Here is a 26,107-nt window from a genome sequence, read left to right as displayed (position 1 = left end):
TTTGCCTGCCTGAGGAAACGGTTACTTCTGGCACTTAGTATGTGGATTATCTGCAGTTCTCATGCCCATAGATAAGCAGCATTTGTTCTGAGTGTTAGTGTTATTGGTAAGGTAAAAGTACTGGCTTATATTGTGGTTAGTGATGGTTCAGAAGTTGTTAGCAGTTGGGAACAGTGAAATGTATGCTGCAAGAAGTAAATGTGCAAGTGTAGTTCCAACTTTGTTGATAAATGGGCAAGTACCTCAGTTTCAGCTATGCATATGGCTAGAATTAATGCTATATGCTATCTTCAGACTGCATACTTTGAGAGGGATCTACTGCATCTGTTAGTCACAATCAAAGCAGGATGTATCTGATCAACACTACACATTTTCAATCAATTTCAGCATGAAATTGATTTTAAAAAAAATCGACATACTACCTGCAAAATTCCCAGGTCTTCCAGTGATATAAAATGAGTTTCTGGTGGTGGGGTATACATAAAGTGGGCCCAAACTAAGAACTGATCATGCCTTTCAAAATAATTAACAATATGGGCTTGTTCACACTACAAGAGCTTTTCTAAGCGCTGTGTGATTTTAAAAGCTCTTGCTAATGTTATGCTATGTGTGTGTTCTCACTGGAGCAATGTGATTTTTAAAAATCCCCCATAGCATTGCATTAGGAAGAGCTTTTCAAAATCATTAGCGCTTAAAACTCTTGTAGTATGAACAAGGGTTCTTTTCCGTTAGCTGGGCGCATCCTCTAGGTGGCGATCGAACTCCAGCAGAGTTACATCTTTCCCTACTGTCCCTGGAGGGGGAATAGTAATTATCCCCACCTAGAGTATGTACCCGACTAACGGAAAAGTACCAAACAAGCCTTAATTGTAAAAAAAAAATAATAATAATAAATAATCAGGCTTTCATATTAAGTATACACATTCATTTAACGAATTGTTGATAAAAGCCTCTCCCCCTCCCTTGGGAGGATCATGTTTTTGGGACAACTTATTCATAAGCTCCTAGAATCGCAACAAAATTGCTGAAAAAAATGCTTGCGTTTGCGGTTTAATGTATTTGCATTTGCTTTTCTCATACACTCGCATTTTTTAACATTGTGGTAGCCTGAAATTGATGCAGCAACCCACTTATCAAAAATGTTAGAACATTACCTGGCTACGCTTCCACCAATGTTTAATGCGATGGGTGCAATATTGTCAAAGGTTTTTTTATTTTTCTCTTTAAGCACTACAGATAAGTAATGTAAACCTGGTTCTCTGCAGCAGCTGTATGGAAAATGTACAGCACTTGGCTTTCCTTCAATCTGTAGATATGAATGGCCTCTGATGGAGAATTGTGAGCTGCTGTGTTATGCCACACAGTATAAGGCTAGCTATTCATTAACATACTGTATGTGACCATAAAACATGACAGGCAGAATGTTACTAGATAAGGTATTTAAGATCATATTTAAACCTTTCTAAATTATTAAATCGGAGCCTTTACATGGTACATTCCAGTTTTGGCTAGAAGCGTGGAGAAAGGCAATACAAAAATATAATATAGTAAAATACTCTTCCAAAACATGGCAAAAAGGAGTTTCTGGGGATGACCTGTTAAAGCAAAACTGTAGATACTTTTTAAACACACTGTTTCACTTACCTGGGGCTTCTTGCAAGCCCCCAGCAGCTGTCCTGTCCTGCACCAGGCCTCCACGAGTCTCCATTCTCCCGCCGCCGCTCCGTTACGCGACTTGTAAGTCGAGGCCAGCACAGCCCTGCCAAGCGTATCTTTTCTTTGCATTCCCCTCTGCAATAGCAGGGAACGTGAAGAAAGGATATGTGTGGTCAGAACTGCGCAGGCACAGTGGCCCGGCGGCAAAGCCGAAAGTAGCTGGCAGCAGGAGAACGGTGGCTCGTGGAGGACCAGCATGGGATAGGACGGCTGCTGGGGGCTTGCAGAAGCCCCAGGTAGGTGAAACAGTGTGTTGAAAATATATTTACAGTTCAATTTTAAATATAAAGTAGATAACATAGGGTAGGTCATTTGTTTGGTAATTTGTAATACCAAAGCAAATGACCTACCCCACCTTGTCTACTGTATATTTGATCATGTATCCTTAAAGTGCTTTTTGCCATGTTTTTGAAGAATAAATCACATTATGGGAGGGAAATTATGACAAATATTTGGTTAAAATGTGGGATGTAACACTAAACTCAGAACGTCTGAGTTTTAAATGTCAAGCCCTTGTTGATAATGTGGCAAGGAGGCACCTCCAGCTAACCTTGTTGGTGAGTGATAGCCTTAATTAGCAGTCAATAAAAGCAACAAGCAAGAGTAGCCACATTCACCAAGTTACTTGTGTAGTGGGCAAGAGACTAGAGAATGCAAATCAAATCCCAATACTTACTGTAAGTCAGTGCTTTGCTTTTAGTTTTTTTGTTTTTAGTGCTGTCAACATGAGTATGTTCTGACTGTGGAACTGTCTAGTCTCTGCAGTCCAGAAGGTGCAGCTCCTAAAAAAAACACAAGAGTCTGTTCAGAAATAACATTTTACAAACAAAAAAGTATAAACGTTATTCATCATTTACTTAACAAAAACAAAAGAAAAGTTAGATACTTACCTCAATATAGGGAAGCCTCTGGATGAGCTAGAGACTTCTCCAATCGTCCTCTACCCCACCACTGCTTGCTGAGACTCTCTTCCTCTTCCTGGCCATGCTCTCCTGCCTGTACAAGTGTGGGCAAGCTGTGCAAGTATGGCTTTGTGCTACTGCGCAGGCAGAGTTAGAAAAAAAATGCGCATGAGCAGCTCCATGCTACTGGTACTTGCACTCGCACAATATGGCAGAGCTCATACATGGCTATGAAAACCTTTAACAAAGCTTGTCAAATATGTTCAGATGTTACCAGCACTGAAACATTGAGGTTGAGGAGGAAGGGGAATCTTCTGGACTATCCAGAGGCTTTTCTCTACAACGGTAAGTATCTAACATTTGCTGAAAATTGCCACACACTTTAAACTATATTACAGTAGACTGCCACTTATCTGGCACTGGCAGGGAGTGGTTGATACCGCATAAGTACACCTTCTGGTTGAGAGTTAATGAAAAAAATAGCCAGGGCCTTAAGCAGCAGTGGGCAGCCAACGCACCTCCAGCAAAATGTGTCCAGTCACTGAGTGCCCTCATTTCCATACAACGGCCGGCTGCACTGCAGCATACTTTGTGTGGCTCCTGCTGCCTGTCACGTGACATGCGTCAGGAGCCTATGGAAGATTCAGCAGCACAGTGGGCTGGTGAAAGGAGAGGAGGGTACCAAGTGCTGTGGTAAGTCTACTCTGCTGTGTCCCTGCATAGCTGTAAAATATCCAAAGTGGTGACCCAAAGCTTCATTCCATTACCAAAATGGAATGTTCAAAGAAAAATAAAATTAGTAGCGATTTGTGGCCCATTAATGGCCACCATGACTCACCACTTAAAGTTGACTATCCACAAAGCAGCAAACAGGTTTGGAACACAAGTTTCTTTTCTCCACTGAAGCCTATGATGGCTGAATGCTATTTGGAGATCTATAATATGGCATTGAGCTGATAATTATTGGCAATAGATGTATTTTAGCCAGTTGCCAGTTTTATAAATATGGCAATCTGCAGATCTCTAGCAAGACAATTTTGCAGAAATAATGGCACTATTTAGGTGATCTGTTGATTGACACCTTTAGAAACAGTAATATGTATTGTTTCAGAGAGAGTAGTTGAAATGCAAAATGTAGTATATGCATGTCTAGGATTACATGATAAAAAGTAAAATAGAGCAGAACCCAATGTGAAATGTTTTGCTTAATAAAACTGGTGCTGGTTTCCTGCAGGAGTTCGCCTAAACTCGTCCCCATTCTTAGTGGGGCTGCTCAATGCCACCTGACCCAGAGTACACCCTTTCTGCGTCAAAAGACGCACTATCATAAAAAAGGTAACAGGCACAGCTGTTGGTGTTAGTGACAGCTACAGCAGGAAGCTGGGTTCTGCTTGAAAAAAAAGTGCAGTGGCCCAGAGGTATGTGCTCTCTGGCGTGCAGAGACAATTAGAGATGATCGGACCTAGTATACATTTTGCATATAATAATAGGTTCCCACACAAATCATATAAAAAAAATATATAATTTTCCCTTTCTGACAGGCCACAATTTCACCACATTTCAGCTTTTTGGAAGATAACATGTTTTTTCCCACATTAAAAAATGTGTGAGAATTTTCGCATGCAGGTTTCCAGAGCATATAAATGCAAAAATACAGAACCCCGCATCAGAACTGCTGGATGAACCTGACTGGTTTCAGCTATTTTTTCCTGAAGTCAGACTCATCCATACCGCCAGGGAGGCTATACAACAGTGAACTAGGAGAGGGGCTTTACCCACACTGGACAGTACTGGGGTTAGGTAACTAAACAAGCCCCTCTTCCTTCTTGTACCTGCCCACTGTAAACATCACTAAATAACTCCTTACATAAGTAGCAAACATGTAAATACTATCCTCTCAAATGTAACATTTATATCAATAGTTGAAACATTATTACCAATTGAATTATAATATTGTTAAGTGGTAAACTTTTCTCTGGCCATAAGCATATGGTTCCACAAACAGCAATAATGAGCTAGAAGAGCAGAGAGAAATGCATACTTCAGCCACTCCACTGTGTATTGTTTCATTTAGACTTGATAAGGAGGCACTGAAGAATTCTGCATAAGAACCTGGGTAAATTTTAGGGCTCGTTCCCACTATCGCGAATCCGCATGCGTCCAACGCATGCGGATTCGCACATGTAATGCAAGTGGATGGGCCTGTTTCCACTGTAGCGTTGTTGAGGTGCGTTTTTTTCAGCGGTAAAAAAACCGCACAAACGAGTCAACAAATTCGCCTGCGAGTGGAATGCATGCGAATCGCCGCTAATGTATTTAATAGGGAAATCGCATGCGGCTTTGTCATGCGGATTTCCCCGCGATTTCGCATGCTTTGCTATGGAGCTTTACTCTGGCAGTGACATGGTTAAAATCGCCTGGCTCCTTGCCATGCGAAATCGCATGCGAAATCGCGGCTAAATCCGCATGCGGAAACGCAGCCGCATGCGATTTCTTCTGCGGTGGAATCCAGGCGATTCCGCACCGCTACAGTGGAAACAAGCCCTTAGTCTCTGAGGAAAGAATGTCACCTATGATAATTCAGTTCCAGCTTTCACTTTTCCAGTCTAGATAGGAAAACAGCTGGAAGGTTGTTTTGTAGACAAATACTTTCTTACCTTTACATAAAAATAAAAAAAATTCTTATAAAGTTTGATTTGTTGATTGAGGCTGAGTTCACACTGCATATAAAAACCTTTCATTTAGCGTAACAGATTAGCATGCATGCAAATGGTTCCTATTCAAAGCAATTGGATTAGTCCTTTCAGAAAGGTTCCGTTCCAAAGAGGGGAACACAAATATGATTCCTGTATAAGTGTTCCGGATAGGCTGGACGAGACCCTGAAGGAATCAATGAAAGCCTATGAGAATGACCAGCATCTGTTATCACAAGGCTGGCCACTACATAAGTTACTCACCTCCTGCCATCACATGCATATTTGTCCGCACAGGAGAAGTGCCGTTATACAGATCCAAGCCTCATCAGAAGCATTAGACTCTGATTGGATTGTAACTGAGCAATGAGAATTCTTCCCTGGTTTGAGGGAGGATTCAGATTGGTCTGTTGCAATCCAATGAAGAGTCTCGATGCTTCTGCTGGGGCTCCAGTTTGTGTACCAACACGTTTCCTGTGCAGTAAACCCATGCAGGAGAAGAGGAATGTGAATGTGACGGCAGCAGGTATACAGAGTTAAGTGGCAATGTGAAATGGAATGGGAGAAACGGATGCTAACATCACAAATGGATCCATTTGAAACTAAAAAGGAAAAGGAATCAGTTGGTATAGGATCAGTTTTTCATCTATACAGTGTGAATGCAGCCTTACTTAGCAGTTGAAAAAGTCATGGCCAAAAATGGGCGTAATTCTTATTTATCGATATGTGCGCACAATTATTTATCGATATCTAGGAATAATTATTTATCATAATATAGAAAGCCGTTACGCTATTTAGCAGGCAGCTGCAGTTAGTTTGAAATTTATCTTATTATTGGGGGAGGAGGGGTTTGTTAAGGTTAGGCACCACCAAGGGGGTCTTGGGGTAAGCCACCCCCAGGGGAGGGTTCTGTGTGAGAGTTGGGATAGGTTAAAGAGAATCTGTACTCTAATATTCTTACAATAAAAAGCATACCATTCTATTCATTATTTTCTCCTGTGCCCCTCTGTGCTGTTTCTGCCACTCTCTGCTGCAATCCTGGCTTGTAATTAACAGATTTAGGCAGTGTTTACAAACAAACTAACCAGCTTCTAATAGGCTCAGCTAAGCATAGTGTGTGAGTCATTCAGAGTATGCAGGGGGCCTGCAGAGGGTGTGTATCGCTTCTACCAATCACAAGCAGCCCTGCACATTCCACACAATCAAGCCTTAGCCCGACAAACAGGACAGAGCAAAGATACATTGATTTATTACAGAGACAGTGCAGTTAGGAAAGACTGCAGTAAGCCAGAGCAGATTAGAAAAGGCATAGGAACTTATAGGATAGAAGAACTAAGGCTGAAAAATTTGTTACAGAGTCTCTTTAAGTTATAGTTAGGTTCAACATTATTGGTAAATTTACCGATAATGTAATACCGCTATTGATCGTTTAATTTGCCTTTTGTTATTGATTTTGTCATTTAACGTTGCGCTTAAATTGTTATTTACCGATATTGCTAGGAATATCGATATTTAACGTTGCGCCTAAATTAGCCCGTGACTTTTTCAAATGTATGCACCTTACTCTGCTAATCAAAAGATAACATTTTGTTGGGTTATATTTTTATTTCTTTCTTATAACCACTTAATTTATAGAGGTACTGAACATTCTTCTCATTTGGGCTACCACCAAAATCCTGTAAACATGTAATGTGTTATTTTGACATAATAAATCAATGTAATATACTTCTTCACAATAGTTTGTCCTATGGCTGCAAGCAAAGCTAAAAATAAAGCGGTACCATCTGTTGTCATTTTCCGTGAATGCCCGGATGTTGTTGTTAATCTGAATCCTGCTGGCAGTGTTTCTGAAGAGCCTGGCATCATGCTGATTCCATGGACTTCGCGCGGTGGAAATTGCCTCCTCCAGGAGGGCCCACGTCTGAAGTTTTTGTCATCACTCTGAAAATACAAAATGTGCCAAATGACAGAGCACAGCCACAATTTATTCACACAGATATGTTTTTCTTCTTTTTGTGCAGCACAACTCTGAGTCTTAAAGTGCATCTCTAGTCACTAGAATGGATGTGCAGTTTCTACATCTTCTTTCTTCTGCCTTACCTGGGGTCCTACATTTTTATGGCGTGAGTCAGAGCAATGTATCTCTGGATTTACATCCTGCTTTAAAAGGACAGTTTTCATGAAAAATTTGAAACATTTAAAATACATAAATATAAAATGTATTTGTTTCAGAGTAAAATGCACTATAATTTTTTTTTCGATCTTGTCATTGACAGTAGGTAGTAAAAAAACAAACAAAAAAAAAAGATTTAGGACTAGTCCATCTCCTTATGAGAGACCATCAGGATTATCTTTATTCTTTATAAAAGCTCTCCCTGGCAAGGATCTATACAAAAGATGTAAGCCAGGCTCCCTGCTAGTTTGCCCCGTTAAACCGTAATAACGGTGCCTATTAAAAAGGAGGCCTTATTCACATCAATGCAAATCTTTTCTCTATTTGCACAAGGTGTATAAAAAGGGCGCCATGTTGATATAAAAAAAATTATATAGTTTGTAAAAGGACACAGTGAAAATAGGAAACAAATATCACTTGTTATCTTTAACTTTCATTTCCATGCCAAATTTATCAATTACAATAACCCATTATTTAACAAATAATTGTTTTTAAAACTGTACAATGGTTTCAAAAATTGTTCCGTATGCTTTCACAGATTTTTCCTTTTTTTTTTACTTTTCATCTTTTTGCACCACAACTAACAGCTTCAGCTATTCTCATCTATGTTACAACTTATCTTTTTTAACAAACTTACATATAAAATATTTTTACGTTTTTTGATTTTATGTTAGCTAAAACCATTAATGATCAATTACCAATTTATATTTCACAAACAAAATAAGATTATGGCTAGGCCACACCAGGGGGAGGTTTTAGGGTTAGGCAGCACCAAGGGAGGGTTCTGTTTGAGGGAAAGGTTAGGTTACAGTAAAATATTAAAGATATTTTACTATATAAATGAAGTAGCACAATATCGGTAGATTAAACGATATTTTATCACTTTTACTGGTCCTCATTTTAGTAAATGTGAAAATAGAGGTTACAAGTGGGGAACAGTAGAATATCAGCATTATAAATTATATTCAACATCATTTTCTGGTGCCCATTATATTAAACGATAACTTTAACCACTTAGCAACTTCTGCCACGCTTTTCTACGTCCTTGTTTACAAACACCTATAAATACATCTAAATATTTGGTTCTGTTTTCTATTTTTAGAAAACTGAGTACGTATAGCACCATCTTGTGGCCAAGAAGTAAAACTACTTCCAAATACACCATTATTCACTTACCATAGAAAAATTAAATACATTTTCATTATTTCTGAAACTCCTTCACCCCTAACCCAAAATAAAATATTATCGCCATACTTTGTACTAGGGACACAATTTAAACATTGTAATTACTGGGACAAATTGGCAAATAAAAGGTGTCTGTTTTATCTACAATAGCACATTTTATTTTTAAGCTACAATGGTTGAAAGCTGAGAAATGGTGATTTTTTTTCATTTTTTTCTTCTTCTTCCCTGTCAAATGCATAAAAAATAATATAATTCTTAGCATAAAGTACTGCCCAAAGAAAGCCTAGTTTTTTCTGCAAAAAATAATGTATAGATCATCTTAGGGTGATAATTAGTGATAAAGTTATTACTGAATGAATGGGAAGAGCATTTGAAGGGGAAAAAACCTGTGGTAGAGAAGTGGTTAATATTGTTTATATCTGTTGCCCTTTGTAACTGGAGACTTTATTATACGCACGTGTTTGCACACTATTTTGGCAGTAGGATTGAGCAACAACCATTCAGTGCTTTGTAAATAAATAAGGAGGAGTTGGACTGGCCAAAACCTGTCAGATGTTTTGCATTTCACTCTGGGAATAAAATGTACATTTATATCGATAAAATGTACATTTATATCAGTTTTAGATTTGTTTTTTCCTGATGGTTGTTAAATATATGGCTCTGTAAATGCAAATACTCAATAGGGATGAGGGGGCAGATAAGATCCCACATATGCTCTGCTTACGTTATGCACAGTGAAAAGTAAAGTAGTTAGAATGTGGAAGCATCGTATATACCTTTATTTCCCCCAACTCCCCTTATGTATTGAACATGTGACTATTTACTGGTAAAAAGAACTTTGCTATGTAAACCTCTGCTGGACTCTCATTGAAGGAAATCAGGCATGGAACTATACCATATTGTTATTATTTTATAATATAAGGTTATATGGGTGTATTTAATACAGCAGAATGTAGAGGCTGCCCAATTACCAGTTTGTGTATCCACTGCTGCTCAGATCTAACCTTCACCAGTGGAAAATTACACATCTTTCAATCTTAGAAAATAATATACATAATCTTACCTCATCGAGACGTCGCTCAGTCCCAAGTGCCAAAAGATTATTGTACTCTCTCTCCAGGATTTGTCTTGCCTGAAACAAGAACAGTGACAATTTGCAGTTATAGAAGCAAATACAGTGGCTTGAGAAAGTATACGCCCCCTTGAAGTTTTCCACATTTTGTCACATTACTGCCACAAACATGAATCAATTTTATTGGAATTCTACGTGAAAGACCAATACAACGTGGTGTACATGTGAGAAGTGGAACAAAATCATACAAGATTCCAAACATTTTTTACAAATCAATAACTGCAAAGTGGGGTGTGCGTAATTATTCAGCCCCCTTTGGTCTGAGTGCAGTAAGTTGCCCGTAGACATTGCCTGATGAGTGCTAATGACTAAATAGAGTGCACCTGTGTGTAATCTAATGTCAGTACAAATACAGCTGCTCTGTGACAGCCTCAGAGGTTGTCTAAGAGAATATTGGGAGCAACAACACCATGAAGTCCAAAGAACACACCAGACAGGTCAGGGATAAAGTTATTGAGTATAAAGCAGGCTTAGGCTACAAAAAGATTTCCAAAGCCTTGAACATCCTACTGAGCACTGTTCAAGTGATCATTCAGAAATGGTAGGAGTATGGCACAACTGTAAACCTACCAAGACAAGGCCATCCACCTAAACTCACAGGCCGAACAAGGAGAGCGCTGATTAGAAATGCAGTCAAGAGGCCCATGGTGACTCTGGACGAGCTGCAGAGATCTACAGCTCAGGTGGGGGAACCTGTCCATAGGACAACTATTAGTTGTGCACTGCACAAAGTTGGCCTTCATGGAAGAGTGGCAAGAAGAAAGCCATTGTTAACAGAAAAGCATAAGAAGTCTCGTTTGCAGTTTGCCACAAGTCATGTGGGGGGGACAGCAAACATGTGGAAGAAGGTGCTCTGGTCAGATGAGACCAAAATGGAACGTTTTGGCCAAAATGCAAAGCGCTATGTGTGGCGGAAAACTAACACTGCACACCACTCTGAACATACCATCCCCACTGTCAAATATGGTGGTGGCAGCATCATGCTCTGGGGGTGCTTCTCTTCAGCAGGGACAGGGAAGCTGGTCAGAGTTGATGGGAAGATGGATGGAGCCAAATACAGGGCAATCTTGGAAGAAAACTTCTTGGAGTCTGCAAAAGACTTGAGACTGGGGCGGAGGTTCATCTTCCAGCAGGACAACGACTCTAAGCATAATGCCAGGGCAACAATGGAATGGTTTAAAACAAAACATATCCATGTGTTAGAATGGCCCAGTCAAAGTCCAGATCTAAAGCCAATCGAGAATCTGTGGCAAGATCTGAAAACTGCTGTTCACAAACGCTGTCCATTTAATCTGACTGAGCTGGAGCTGTTTTGCAAAGAAGAATGGGCAAGGGTTTTAGTCTCTAGATGTGCAAAGCTGGTAGAGACATTCCCTAAAAGACTGGCAGCTATAATTGTAGCTAAAGGTGGTTCTACAAAGAATTGACTCAGGGGGCTGAATAATTAGTACACTAATATTGTGCATTTAGTTTAGAAGATTAAGGTCTATGCACATGTGAATTTTATTTTAAGAGCTCAATTCTTACATGTGCATTTTCATCTTTGTAAATGGACTTGTCAACTAACTTTACTACATTTAGGGTCAAATACTGATAAAGGTGGAAAACCACATGCACGTTTCGAGGTGTTCACTACAGGGCCCTTCTACATAGTGCAAAAGCACCCTAATTGTGCCATACACCAGGTTGCGGTGGTGTAAATTGCAAATCACACTGCAATGCAAACATGTCTCTTTCCAAACGCATTTCCTAGTAGAAAAGATCTCTAATGCCTCGTTCACATCATACGCGCTTCTGTGCGCATTTGGAAGCGCGTATGATGTGCTGAAACGCAGGAACGGCAGAAGGGCATAGACAGCCCTTCTACCGTTCACATATACTGCGCTGCGCAGCAGTACGATGCGCTAGAAAGCGCTTGCGTACTACTGCCTGCATTTTGCCCAGAAGCGCAGAGCTGATCCCATCACTGTCAATGGATGGAATCAGCAGCGGCGTAAATGGCGTGCGATCGTATGCACTGCGTTCGGATCACACGGCCATCTGTGCTAGCTAGATGTGAATGAGGCCTACGGGCTCACTCCCACCAGGCAGAAACACCTATTTTCCTCAACCATGTGACACTACGGATCCAGAAAGAACCACAAGTGCATGCAGTTTGCCATTTGAACCCATTCTCTTCATTCCCACAAGTGTTTGAGTTTTGCTAAAATGTTAATGCACAGCTGCACACTTTTGTAAAAAAATAAAAATGCACGCAGTTCATTGCACATAACTAGTACACAGGTAACGGTCATTACGTGCCAAAGCTTTGTACCCACAATGGTGAACCCAGAAAAGTAAAATATTTATAGGAAGGAGTAATGTACTGATGATGGTAAGTCCCCTGTGATGCATGTAAAATAATCTGGCTCAAAGTTGCTATAATGTCTACTACTGGCAGATAATTTAATAAATCAACTCTTATTTGGGTTACTCCCAAATTCTCAGAGAAATTCACTAACAGATGTATGCCCAGTTATTCTAGGTATTGGATAATAAATTCCTTTAAACAAAGTATTGCACCTTAGAACTGCTATGGTTTCAATTTATGCTAGAAATGGAACTAGCTACAGCATGACAATTACAGGTCTAAAAGACAAACTTAGGCTGCTTTACCTGAGTATTTTGCATTGGGATTTGGAGCAACAGTGCCAGACTGGTGTAATCAAAGTTATCATCCAGAGCAATGAGAGAACCATGTACCCCGCTTTCCAGAATGAGGTTTGCATAATCTCTTAGACCGATTGCTTGGATCCAGCGGATTACCCGGTCATTGCTCCACACCAACACATCTAGCACAGGAAAACACAGAGCATTACAATCATCATTAGTCACACATTTCAATCTATCACCTTCACTTCGGTATATTCAGAAAAGTGCTTGAAGACCAGAGGGCATCTTTTTAAGAAGAAAAAAAGTAAAAAAAAAAAAAATTATTTCTTTCTTGCCAAGAAATTAAAGATAAAGATCACTGACACAAATGTGTGTGTATATATATATATATATATATATATATATATATATATATATATATATATATATATATATATATATATATATATATATATATAGAAAAATCATGCTATAAAATGTGGTTAACATCACTAAAGGGATGCAAAAAATTGTATCTTTGCAGTAATGCGAAAGTGCCACTCACATTGAAAATAGTTTTATAAACACAAAGACCAGAAAAATTCAGAAATAACCCATTTTAAAAATATGCCCTTCTTGGGGTTTTTTTTTTTTTTTGACTGCTGTAAAGTGTGGCAAAATATGCAAATGTTATATTTATATACTATTTTACTTTCCTTTTACCCCATGAGAAGCGATACATAAGTCGGTAGCCCCACTTGAAAGGAGGATATTTGAAAAGGGAGGATATTTGAAAAGGGTGGTGTTTATAGCTTGCATTATTAACATGGGTGTTTCTGTATGTTGGTGCACATTAGTATACAAGTTTGAATTTTTCCCTGCCATCTATTATATTAAATTATATTTGTCCCCCCCCCCCCCCCCCCCCAAAAAAAAAAGAAAAGGTTATATGAAAAACACGGGGACCATATTAAATTATGGAGAACAGGTTATGTAGCCACCCTGGCGTTCTATTTCCCCAGGATTTCCGTGCAAAAAGTGGTTCAATTAATTTCCCATAATTTTCAACCAATTTTTTTTTTTGCAATCTTTTTTTTTTGTATTGAATTCAATACAGGTTATTGTATTGAATTAAATTTAAAAAAAAAAGTGTTTGCTGCGAGATTTTGATGATGCTGTGTGACACTGGTTCCATCAACGCCGATCGACGGGGGACATGTGATCTCCAAGGGAGAAGCAAAATCCGCCAAGGGACATGGAAGAAGGCACCGGGGAAGCTATCAGAGGTACGCGACGAGGGATCAGCATGCCAATGGTGAGTATAAGACCCAGATGTATAGCCAGGTATAGTTAGCCAGATGTATAGCCAGGTATAGTTAGCCAGATGTATAGCCAGGTATAGTTAGCCAGATGTATAGTTAGCCAGATGTATTAGCCAGGAATAGTTTAGCCAGATGTTTTGCCAGGTATATAGGAGACAGATGTTTGCCAGGTGTATAGGAGACAGATGTTTGCCAGGTGTATAGGAGACAGATGTGCAGCCAGGTGTATAGGAGACAGATGTGCAGCCAGGTGTATAGGAGACAGATGTGCAGCCAGGTGTATAGGAGACAGATGTGCAGCCAGGTGTATAGGAGACAGATGTGCAGCCAGGTGTATAGGAGACAGATGTGCAGCCAGGTGTATAGGAGACAGATGTGCAGCCAGGTGTATAGGAGACAGATGTGCAGCCAGGTGTAGGGAGTCATATGTATAGGGAGCCAGGTTTGCGGGTGCCTCTGCCCCCCCACCCCCCCCATTGCCCCCTGACTCTGGCCGGGTGTCCCTTCTGTGGGGGGGCTCCCCTTCTGTGCTGGCTGGTAGTGGCCGGTGGGGATCCCCTCTGTGGGGGGGGGGGGATCCCCATACTGTGCGTGCAGGTGGCTGGGTGGCCCTTCTGTGTGTGTGGGGGATATCCCCTTCTATGGGGGCTAGTCATGGTCTGTCGGGGACACCCCCTTCTGTTGTGGGGGGAGGTGGGTGTCCCCATCTATGAGGGCTGTGGGTGGCCTCTCCCTCCTCTTCCCCCCATCCCTTCCGATCCCCCGTGCCCCCCCCCCCCCCCCAATCCCGTGTCTCCCCCGTCAGAAGCCCTGATCTACTCACCTGAGGGCTTGCTCCTGCGGCGGAAGCGGCGCACTTCCTCCTCCATCGCGAAGTCTCGTGTTCTCTGTAATTACTGTACGCGGCTTGGTGACGTCACCAAGCCACGTACTGTAATTACAGAGACCGGGACTTCGGCGATGGAGATGGAGGGTGTGCATCTCGGCCAGCGCAGGAGAAAGCCCTCAGGTGAGTAAAGCAGGGCTTTTGACTGACAGGGGGGAGACACGGGATGGGGGGGGGGACACAGGATCGGGGGTGAGGAGGGCACGGGGGACAGAGAGGGAGGAGGGAAAGGCCACCCACAGCTCTCATAGAAGGGGATACCCACCTCCCCCCCCCCGCACAGAAGGGGGTGTCCCCGACCGGCCAAGACTCGCCCCATAGGGGGGATACCCGCCCCCCCCCCACACACACTACAGGGTCACCCGCACGCAAATTACGGGGATGCCCCCCCCCCCTCCCCACAGAGAGGATCCCCGCCGGTACCGGCCACTACCAGCCAGCACAGAAGGGGACACCCTCCCCCCGCACAGAGGGGATCCCCGCACCAGCCACCCGCAGCACAGCAGGGGACCCCCCCCCCCCCACAGAGGGGATCCCCGCACCAGCCACCCGCAGCACAGAAGGGGAATCCCGCATGCTGCTGAGCACATTCTCTGCTCCGATGGCTGCACAGGGATTCCCCAGGGTGGCTGGATGCTAGTTCTGCACGCTGTGGGTAGCACAGATCGCTACCCACAGCGTGCTGACAGGCATCCAGCCATCCTGGGGAATCCCTCTGATGAGGGAAAAGTGCAGCCGGCGGGGCAGAGAAACAATAAATCTCCCTGGCAGTATTGACGAGCTCAGCTCGTCAATACCGCTTTCAGCAAGTTTTTCCTGGACGAGCTGAGCTCGTCAATACCACCAGGGTGGTTAATGTGCATTTACCCCTTTAGGTAGAGCAAAGGGTGCCAATATCCTTAACAACAAAACAAGGGAACCAATTTCTCACAATGCTTCACAATTTATTAATTCAGTATACAAACCCCGCAATAAACAACCCCTACCCCCCTAAAAACAATGCCTATATTGGATTGGAGCGCTCCCCATTCACACCAACACATGCACATGCAAATTATGGCCTGGTCAGCACAAAAAATGCTCAGTTTGAATAGCAATTCAAGATCTATCTAGTTTTCTTTGCAGCATCGCATTTATCAATGGAATTCTGTTTGAGATCTAGTCAGTATAATTTCCGCATCACAGTTCCATATATTGCTTTAATCTTCCACGGAAATACTAATGTCCATGGACTACACCTTCCTCTACAATGGGCTGCACTCACACAGCATGGTTAGGGCTCCCTTGAGCTTTCTTAATTATGCATAGTCCTTATATGATGCTTATTCCAATGCTGCTCAGCAGCACTCACCACCTCATATCACGTCTCGTCTCTTATAAGATCATCTCAGCGCTTGTAGACTTGTGTCCGCGGCGTCCCGCGGCTTCCTCTGCCATCACTGAATGATACTCCACGAGTTGAGGGGTAGTCTTCTCTGACCGGCCAGACTTGCTAAATCTATGTGCTGGTGGAGGGGTACATAGCGTCACACGCTCTCTTCCAGCGGCATGTACCACGCCTCGCATACGCGTTACGCCCACTAGTCGTCACGCGGGCTTCCTCAGTGCATCTGCTGTGGATGTGACAGAGGAACATCGCCCAGCCCTTTTATCTCGTAGTGCATTTTTTTTCTCTCTCTCTTCCTTACGGAAACGCCTACGCCCAGGGGAGGAGTCAGCCACTTTTTCATTTTAACACTTTCCTTTTTACAGGGACCCTGATACACAGTCCTTCGTCATTATTGCTTCTTACCCGACTTTGAACAATCGTTTCTAGACCCTTATTTGATCATTCATATATCGTTCTCTCAACATTTCTTGATCCTATTTTAATCATTTTTGAAGCGTTATTAGAGCATTTTTCGGTCATTTCTAGATCCTATTTTATGGCATTTTTAAAGCATTTTTAAAGCAGTTTGAGAACATTTTTAAAGCGTTTTTTTAGAGCATCTTTGGAGCATTTTTTGAGCATATTTTGAGCATTTTTTGAACATTTATTGAGCATTTTTTGAGCATTTGTAAGCGTTTTTTGAGCATTTTTTGAACAGGATTTTATCCATCCACTGCTATCCTATGTAGTCCAGATGCAACCAACATGCATACCTCCACCCATATCACAACATATATTTCGGCATTGGTGCAACCTATTTTTCTTGCAACACCAATGTCCCAACTACTTAAAGTGATAATATTAGTGGAAATTAGCATAAAGCTGCTGTAAGATTACATCCATGGCAACGTAACCCTCTGCTCCTACTAAACAAGGCAAGATCATATAGAATTTAATCTGGCAAAAACACCGCCAGATTTAAGTCTGTGTTTAGCCCTCCAGGATATAAAGTGCCTAGGGTATATATCCACCTGCTTTCTACCTGGTATAGCAACCTATCATAATCACCCCCTCTTAGGCTCTGTTTGGGTTTCACTATGCCTTTAAATCTCAATAGACTCGGATCACTATTGTGGAACACAGCAAAGTGAGTTCCCAGGGGGCTATCTTCATCTGCACCTTTTATGTTGGCTATGTGTTCCCCTATGCGTTTTTTCAGTAATCTACCTGTCTTGCCAATGTATTTGAGGCCGCACGGGCACGTTATCATGTATACGGCTCCCACTGTATTGCAGTTTATATAAGTTCTTATATCTTATTGTTTGTCTCCTGCTGCATTTTCAAACTTTTTTGTTTTATGAACCAATTTACAGTAGGTACACTTTCCGCACGGGTACATTCCCACTGGTTTGGGGCCAATAAAACCCCTACTCTGTACATTGGTGGCTTGGGATTTTGAATAAACTTCAGTTTTTACTAATGCGTCCTTCAAATTTGGTGCTCTCCGCGCCGTCATGGCTGGATAGGAGCCCACAATTCTAGCAAGAACCGGGTCCCTTTCTAACAAATACCAGTGCTTGTTTAGTATGTCTTTCAACTGAGGCCAATGTGAAACATATCTTGTAATGAGTCTCACTTTTTCATCTACCTCATATTTTTTTCTCCTTTTTAATGAGGTCTGTCTAACTCCATAGCTCTATCTTTTGCCTTTTCTAGCACTTCTTCAGGATATCCTCGTTTTCTAAATCTATTACTCATTTTCTCCACTTCCTCTACAAAATCATGGTCGCCAGAACAATTTCGCCTTAATCTTACCATTTGTCCATATGGGATCCCCCATTTTTGGGTTTTGGGATGGAAACTGTGCCCGTGCAAATAAGTGTTCCCAGCTGTTTCTTTCCTATACACATTTGTTTCCAGTCTCTCTCTTCCCTTTTTGATCTTCAGATCCAAAAAGGTTATGCAATTGTTATCAATCGTATACGTCACTCTCAAGTTACGTGCATTATGATTCAACTCTGTTAAAAATCTCACTTAAAAATAGGCCTTCTTGTGTTTTTTTTTTGACTGCTGTAAAGTGTGGCAAAATATGCAAATGTTATATTTATATACTATTTTACTTTCCTTTTACTCTATGAGAAGCGATACATAAGTCGGTAGCCCCACTTGAAAGGAGGATATTTGAAAAGGGAGGATATTTGAAAAGGATAGTGTTTATAGCTTGCATTATTAACATGGGTGTTTCTGTATGTTGGTGCACATTAGTATGCAAGTTTGAATTTTTCCCTGCCATCTATTATATTAAATTATATTTGTTTCCCCCCCCAAAAAAAAGGTTATATGAAAAACATGGGCACACAAATTTGAAAGCACATACTGGTTTTAAGAAGTGCATTGCAGCTGGTTTTCCCACGGAAAATACATACATTTTTAAAAAGTAGCGCAAACTCATATGGTGTAAAAACACCCTCATAATTTTTTTTTTAAATGAAAGTCTAACTAGTAGTCCCTAGTCCCCTGTGCTAATTATCAGTAATAAGGAACCTAGGTGGTGCGTTGGGCTTGTGATGGGCACCAGTATTAGTTTTAAGCACTAGAAAGGGAGGGTTTGTTTGTGAATAGATTGCTGTGTATATAATACAATATTGGTAATATAACCTCTTCCGGACTGGGCTAGTTGAAATCTACACCCTGTTTATTAGAGATGTGGCGAACTGTTCGCCCGGCGAACATCTCTGAGGCTTTTACTACTTCCGGGTCGCTCTGACCCGGAGTAGTACGCCTGCGCTGCCCAGCGGAACGCGTCCTAGATCACGCTCCAGTTGCCGGGCACTATCTGCGCATGAGCGTGACGTCGCTCATGACGTCACGCACATGCGCAGAAAGTGCCCGGCAACAGGAGCGCGATCTAGGACACGCTCCGCCGGGCAGCACAGGCGTACTACTCCGGGTCAGAGCGACCCGGAAGTAGTAAAAGCCCCAGGGATTTACAGATGTTCGCCGGCGAACGGTTCGGGAACCGTTCGCCACATCTGTACTGTTTATGTCCACTTATCTCAGCCAGGGCGTAGATTTCAACTTCCACGTTTGTGCTCACACCGATACTGCAATGCTGCAACCCAACCCCACACTGACAGCAGAGCTCTGTATCTTGGTCAGGAGCCAATTGGCTCCTGACCCCGTAATCATTGTGAGTTAATAACCACGATCACTACCAGTTTTTGAGAAAAAAATAATCTGGTCTTTAAAGGGCCACAGACACAGTGTCTCAAAGTGGTTTAAGTACTGATATTTTTACTAGCTACACCACCCTGCGCCCAACTCATGCGGTGGTGTCACAAAAAATTATCATATAAAACTGATTAAGGACTCTTTCACAGTGGAACGTTGCGTTTGATGCGACGTTAAAGTCGCACAACGTGCCCCTAACGCAGCGCATGTAGGTTATGAAATTAGATGTTATTTTGCACTGCGTTACGTGTCTCTTGGTGCGCTGTTTTCGTTGCATACTGATGGAACGAAAACAACGCATGCGTTACATTTTAAGAAAAAAACCTTACTGAGCATGTGCAACACACAACGCAGCAAATGTATTGCTAAACGTACAGCATGCAGCACTTTCTAAATATTGCTACACGTTACACACAACGCAACGTGTGTACTGTGAATGTCGCACAGACTTTGTATTACTGTGCGTTAGTCTGCGTTATACATTTTTATAACGTGCTACTTTAACGTCCCACTGTAAAAGGCCTAAGGGTCTGAACACACGTGCTTCTGTCAGTTTTTAGCAAATATCAATGTTAATAGACTGATACCTATTGCTGAAAAGCAGACAGAAGCACATTTGTGTGTTCAGGCCCTAAGAGTAGAACACTGAATGCTTTAATAAAAGCTATTTATATGTTCAGGTTCACTTTAAGAGCAGACAGATGATCCATTAAAGCTACTTTGCTTATATTTATGTAAACTTATCTGGGAAGTGAACAGTTAAAGACGAGTTAAAAATAACTTGTCTAAGTGCTTTAACTAATAAGCACTACAGCCCTTGTACATCTGCAGAATATCTACATGGACCCCTGGAGATCACTTCAGATAATTAGCTTTATTAACTATACAGGGAAAAAAGAGGGGGAAGCATAAGAGAGAAATTACAGGATCTTGATTAGTTGTTTGTGAGGTCCAAGGTATACAGTGTATACTATAATCACAAAGGCTTACCGAATATAAGTTAAATTGCAAAAAGGAGTTAAAGAAAAAAGAAAAATGTGAGAACGATGCCTAAATCCTGTAGTAAGACATATCAGTGAAAGCATGACGTTTGTGATTTTTAGTGCATCCCAAGCCTTAGTCATAACCTGACAAAGCGCAATGGCTAGTGCTGGCGCTTTGTGTCAGTGTTTTGGTAGTGATTTGTGATGTATTTTTAGGCGATTAGGGTAACTCATACTATGTATTGGCCAAATGCTCACAAAATGCTGCATGTCCTGCGTTTGTAATTTCCAAAATTGCAAGTGCTCTATTGTGCTCAACACCATAGACTTACACTAGCAAAGTGTTTTTGAAAGTGCCGGTGATTGCCAGAGCTTCAAAAACGTGTCTTAAATGGTTCAGTGTGTTCCAGGCCTAATAGTCGTTTGTCCTTACTCTTATGTTGCATATTATTAGGAGTGAGGCTCCTCTTGCCCTCCTCCTATTGGCCAACTCTCTCCACCTCTAGTTATGGGATATTGGGGCAGGATCATTGGGCACTGATCTTCAGTATCCCCAATATAGATCATCTTGAGAAAGATGAAGCTGTGGCCAAGGGCCTGATGTGTGGGGAATGTTTGTGCTTTTTGCCCATAACAACCATCTGTTTTGTTTAATTTTGTTTAATTTGCAGAACAACATGGCAAAGGGTAGTTTGAAGAAGTACAACCATTCCAGGGGAAACAAGTCATTTTCACCTAAATTCCCCAATGGAGGCTGATGTTTGCCTGATTTATAAAATCCACAAATGACAAAAGGGATAGTAGGTAAATGCATTGGATCACTAACACTGATGTAGTACACCCATTCAACATATTAAGTTTATATTATCAGCTGGCAAACTTTATAGGGATAATAGGAAGGGACAAAAATCGCAATTCCCATACATCAGCTCTGCAAAATCATACAAAAGTTTTGGGTGAAACTGAGATAGGTGAGTGCAAAAAAAAAAAAAAAAAAGCCTACATGACTATATGCCGGCAATCTCTGGCTGTATTGTACATGAAGAACAAGGCATAATTACAAAAGTTATGATAAATGTCATGTTGACTGCTAATGTTCTTATTACTACTATTATTTAAAGGGAACCTGAAGCAAGAAGTATATAGACAGAGGCTGCCATATTTAGTTCCTTTTAAAGCCAGTGTTACCCGACATATAAAAACAAAAGTCAGATACTCACCTAAGGAGAGGGAAGGCTCTGAGTCCCAATGAGCCTTCCCTCTCCTCTCCCGGTGCCCTCAGGATCCTCTGTTCAAATCCCCCGCCGCGGGGGACTTCGGAAGTCTTCGGGAGCCGAAAGACTTCCTCCCAAAGACAGACGGCTCCATACTGCACACGCGTGAGTGCGTCATAGAGGGCTCATGCGCAGAACGGAGCGGCCCGTCTTCGGGAGCCCAAGTGCTCCCGAAGACTTACGAAACCTCCCTTTGGCGGCGGAAGTGGCAGTATTTGACCGAACTGATCGAATACTGCTATTGGGATCCTGAGGGGGACCGGGCAACGGGAGGGGAGAGGGAAGTCTCATTAGGACCTCAGAGCCTTCCCTCTCCTTAGGTGAGTATCTGACTTTTGTTTTTATAGGTCGGGTAACATTGACTTTAAACAATACCAATTGCCTGGCAGCCCTGCTGATCTATTTGGATGTAGTGGTGGCTGAATCACACCAGAAACAAGCATGCAGCTATTCTTGTCAGATTTGACAGGAATGGCAGACACACCTGATTTGCTGCATGCTTGTTCAGGGCCTATGGCTAAAAGTATTTGAGGCACAGGATCAGCAGGCTAGCCAGGCAACTGGTATTGCTTAAAAGAAAATTAATATGTCAGCCTCCATATACCTCTCACTTCAGATGTCATTTTATAGATATTTATCAGATTTATATATATACTTGGGGCTTCCTCCAGCCCCATCCGCATGGATCACTCCCACGTCTCCGTCCTCTGCCTCTACAGCCGGTACTGGGTCCCGTCACTTCCGCTGGACACGGCCAGTTGTACACATGCGCAGGGACTCCCTCAATCTCGCCGGCGCCTGCTTTACACATGCACAATACGGAGGGAGCGCACTGCTCTTGCGTCGACTGGCCGATGATTTGGATACGGAACTGGCAATAGAGACAGCGGCGTGGGAGCGATCCATGCTGATGGGGCTGGAGGAAGCCCCAGGTATGTATAAATCTATTAATATTTTTGTCTCTGAGTCTCTTTAAGGATATGCATGTTCTAAATAGTGAATACCGTATATACTCGCATACAAGCCGAATTTTTGACCCCCAAAAAGGGGGTCAAAAGTTGGGGGGTCGGCTTGTATGCGAGTCTTCCCTGGTGGTCCATGGTCCGCGGCCCCCGCTACCCCCTGCCCGCTCCCCCCGCCGCTGCTATTACTTGTTTCGGCAGCGGCTTCCTCGTCCCCGGCGGCGCTTCCTCTTCCCCGCTCTCATGCCTCTATGAAGAAATCACAGCAGCGCGCCCGGCGCTGCTGCTCTGATGATGCAGGGGGCAGGAAAGAGCGGTTCCCATGGTAACGGCGATGCAGATCGCCGCTACAGGGAGCCGCGCTATTTCCTGCCCCCTGCATCATCAGAGCAGCAGCGCCGGGCGCGCTGCTGTGATTTCTTCATAAAGGCATGAGAGCGGGGAAGAGGAAGCGCCGCCGGGGACGAGGAAGCCGCTGCAGGTAATAGCAGCGGGGGGAGCAGGGCACTATACCGGCCACTACCTACCTACACTGGGTACTATACTAGCTATACTGGGGCACTACCTACCTAAACTGGGCACTATATTAGCTAAACTGGGCACTATACTAGCTATACTGGGGCACTATACTAGGTACTATACTAGCTATACTGGGGCACTACCTACCTATACTGGGTACTATACTAGCTAAACTGGGCACTATACTAGCTAACCTGGGCACTTTACTAGCTATACTGGGGCACTACCTACCTATACTGGGGCACTACCTACCTATACTGGGCACTATACTAGCTATACTGGGAACTATACTAGCTATACTGGGCACTATACTAGCTAACCTGGGCACTATACTAGCTATACTGGGGCACTACCTACCTATACTGGGCACTATACTAGCTATACTGGGAACTATACTAGCTAAACTGGGCACTTTACTAGCTAAACTAGGCACTATACTAGCTATACTGGGGCACTATACTGGCTATACTGGGGCACTATACTGGCTATACTGGGGCACTATACTAGCTATACTGGGGCACTATACTAGCTATACTGGGGCACTCTACTAGCTATACTGGGGCACTCTACTAGCTATACTGGGGCACTCTACTAGCTATACTGGGGCACTCTACTAGCTATACTGGGGCACTCTACTAGCTATACTGGGGCACTCTACTAGCTATACTGGGGCACTCTACTAGCTATACTGGGGCACTCTACTAGCTATACTGGGCACTCTACTAGCTATACTGGGCACTATACTAGCTATACTGGGCACTATACTAGCTATACTGGGGCACTACCTACCTAAACTGGGCACTATACTGGCTAAACTGGGCACTATACTAGCTAAACTGGGCACTATACTAGCCATACTGGGGCACTACCTACCTATACTGGGCACTATACTGGCTAAACTGGGCACTATACTAGCTAAACTGGGCACTATACTAGCTATACTGGGGCACTACATACCCATACTGGGCACTATACTAGCTATACTGGGACACACTGGGGGGATTACGCGGCCTGCACCAATCCAGCATTTCCTACCCCCGGCTTATATGGGGGTCAATCATTTTTCCCTGTTTTTCCATGGAAAAGTTGGGGGGTCGGCTTATATGCGGGTCGGCTTATATGCGAGTATATACGGTACATACCAGTGAATGAAAAGGTAAAGTGCATCATAAACAGATTTTTTTAAGGATAAAACTGACTGCCAGTCAAACATTTTACTTTTTACATTACCACTGCAAACGTCTGCATTGCATGCATTTATCTGTAGCTGAAAAAAATGTAGAATATCTTAAGGAGAAACAAAACGCCAATCTCTCTGTATGGCTTTAGTGGAACTGTATGTGACACGGTGCATGTAAATACTAAGGAAGCCAGAACAAGCAGTGCAGCAATGCTCCAAAACTGTCATACAAGATAATGGAGCTTGGCTGCAGTGACGTCTCATTTCCTAACGAATTGCTCAGCTATGAGTCACAGTACATGGTAAACCGAGACAATACATGGAGCTTACCTTTTATTTCATGCTGGCTGACTTCTCTTCGCCTTTCCAACTCTTTTCTGTCATAATTCAACTTCTTTAAGCACATAATTCCGTACTGTAGGCTCGTTCTGGTGAGTAAAAATGGTTTTATGAAAATGACATCAAGACTCACATTTATTAACGCTGACTAATAAGCAACAATTGAAAAATAAAAGAATGTAAATTTGATAAGGAAAAAAAAAAAACAGAAAAGAAACTTCAGCCTATAGACTTCTAGGAATGCAAATCTCCTTTAATAATGTTGAATGCTTGACTGCCAATCAAAGCCACCTACTGCTCCTTTGCTAACTGGTTCCTATGGTCCTGCGGGTGGGACCACAGCACCGTCATTGGGGCCACTTGCAGCACTCGCTCAGTAGTAGTGACATCTCATTGGTCACGGCTACTGAGCGAGTGCAGGGAGTGTATCCAATGATGGTGCTGTGGTTCCACCCGTGAGATCAATGGCACCAGTTAGCAAAGGAGCAGTAGGTGGCTGTGATTGGCGGGTCTGATGCCCCTGCACCATAGAAGCAGCAGGTTTAGTATATTCTTTTCCCCTGGTTTTTGCCCTCCAAACCTAGGTGCGTCTTATGGTCAGGTGCATCTTATGATCGGAAAAATAAGGTATTTACTTGTGTTAGACTAATGTTAGTCATTAAAGAGGAGCTGTCAGCCATACTATATCAGAAAAAAAACACATATATAAGTAGATAAATACTTGCTCTACTTACATAACATATGTATTGCACTGTCCACATTTTGATTTTAGTGATTTTTCTATGGTAAAAAAAAACGAAAATCCTTCTTAGGATTTTCCATTTTGCCTGTCCATCTTGAAGCTAATCCTGACATTTCCACCCTTACTCTGTGCATACTTTGCCCACCCTCCTCCCAGTCTTCAGACACTCCCAGCCAGCTGAGCTCTAGAGTGCATTGTCTCAGCATGAGAAATATTGACCAATCAGAGAGGAACAGAGTGTGGGAGGGGAAAACTGGAGGGAAAGGCTGTATAAGTTACAGTGGGATGTGAAAGTTTGGGCAACCTTGTTAATCATCATAATGCAGGAGAACAGAGGATAAAAGGAAGCTAAATGAGCTTTAAAACCAAATTCTTGGTAAATAGAGGAGGTAGTGGTAGACTTACCTCCTTTGTTAATCATCATGATTTTCCTGTACAAATCGTTGGTTGTTACGATAAAAAATGTCAGTTAAATATATCATATATGAGACACACACAGTGATATTTGAGAAATGAAATTTATTGGATTTACAGAAAGTGCACAATAATTGTTTAAACAAAATTAGGCAGGTGCATAAATTTGGGCACCACAAAAAACAAATGAAATCAATATTTAGCAGATCCTCCCTTGGCAGAAATTACAGCCTCTAAACACTTCCAATAGGTTCCAATGAAAGTCTGGATTCTGGTTGAAGGTATTTTGGATCATTCCTCTTTACAAAACATCTCTAGTTTATTCAGGTTTGATGGCTTCCGAGCATGGACAGCTCTCTTTAACTCACACCACAGATTTTCAATTATATTCAGGTCTGGAGACTAAGATGGCCATTCCAGAACATTGTACTTGTTCCTGTGCATGAATGCCTAA

At 42.3% G+C, this 26,107-nt stretch overlaps 1 protein-coding gene across 9 annotated transcripts in view; it reads right to left on the bottom strand.

The window, feature by feature from the left end:
• Positions 1-26,107, bottom strand: part of PPFIA2 (PTPRF interacting protein alpha 2) — a 409,727-nt gene that overhangs the window by 25,965 nt on the left and 357,655 nt on the right. For all 9 annotated transcript variants that reach the window (XM_068276855.1, XM_068276859.1, XM_068276856.1 and 6 more), the window contains 5 exons: positions 24,489-24,586; positions 12,457-12,632; positions 9,733-9,801; positions 7,093-7,252; positions 2,393-2,498 (listed from right to left, as the gene is read on the bottom strand). In XM_068276855.1, the coding sequence (XP_068132956.1) occupies positions 2,437-2,498; positions 7,093-7,252; positions 9,733-9,801; positions 12,457-12,632; positions 24,489-24,586 (565 nt within the window). In that variant the 3' untranslated portion in view covers positions 2,393-2,436. The remainder of the gene's footprint in view (positions 1-2,392; positions 2,499-7,092; positions 7,253-9,732; positions 9,802-12,456; positions 12,633-24,488; positions 24,587-26,107) is intronic.

The sequence above is a fragment of the Hyperolius riggenbachi genome, chromosome 3, assembly GCF_040937935.1.
Source record: "Hyperolius riggenbachi isolate aHypRig1 chromosome 3, aHypRig1.pri, whole genome shotgun sequence".
NCBI classification, from domain to species: Eukaryota; Metazoa; Chordata; class Amphibia; order Anura; family Hyperoliidae; genus Hyperolius; species Hyperolius riggenbachi.
The sequence above is the reverse complement of the archived record's forward strand: the minus strand, read 5'-3'. Positions and strand labels throughout refer to the sequence as shown.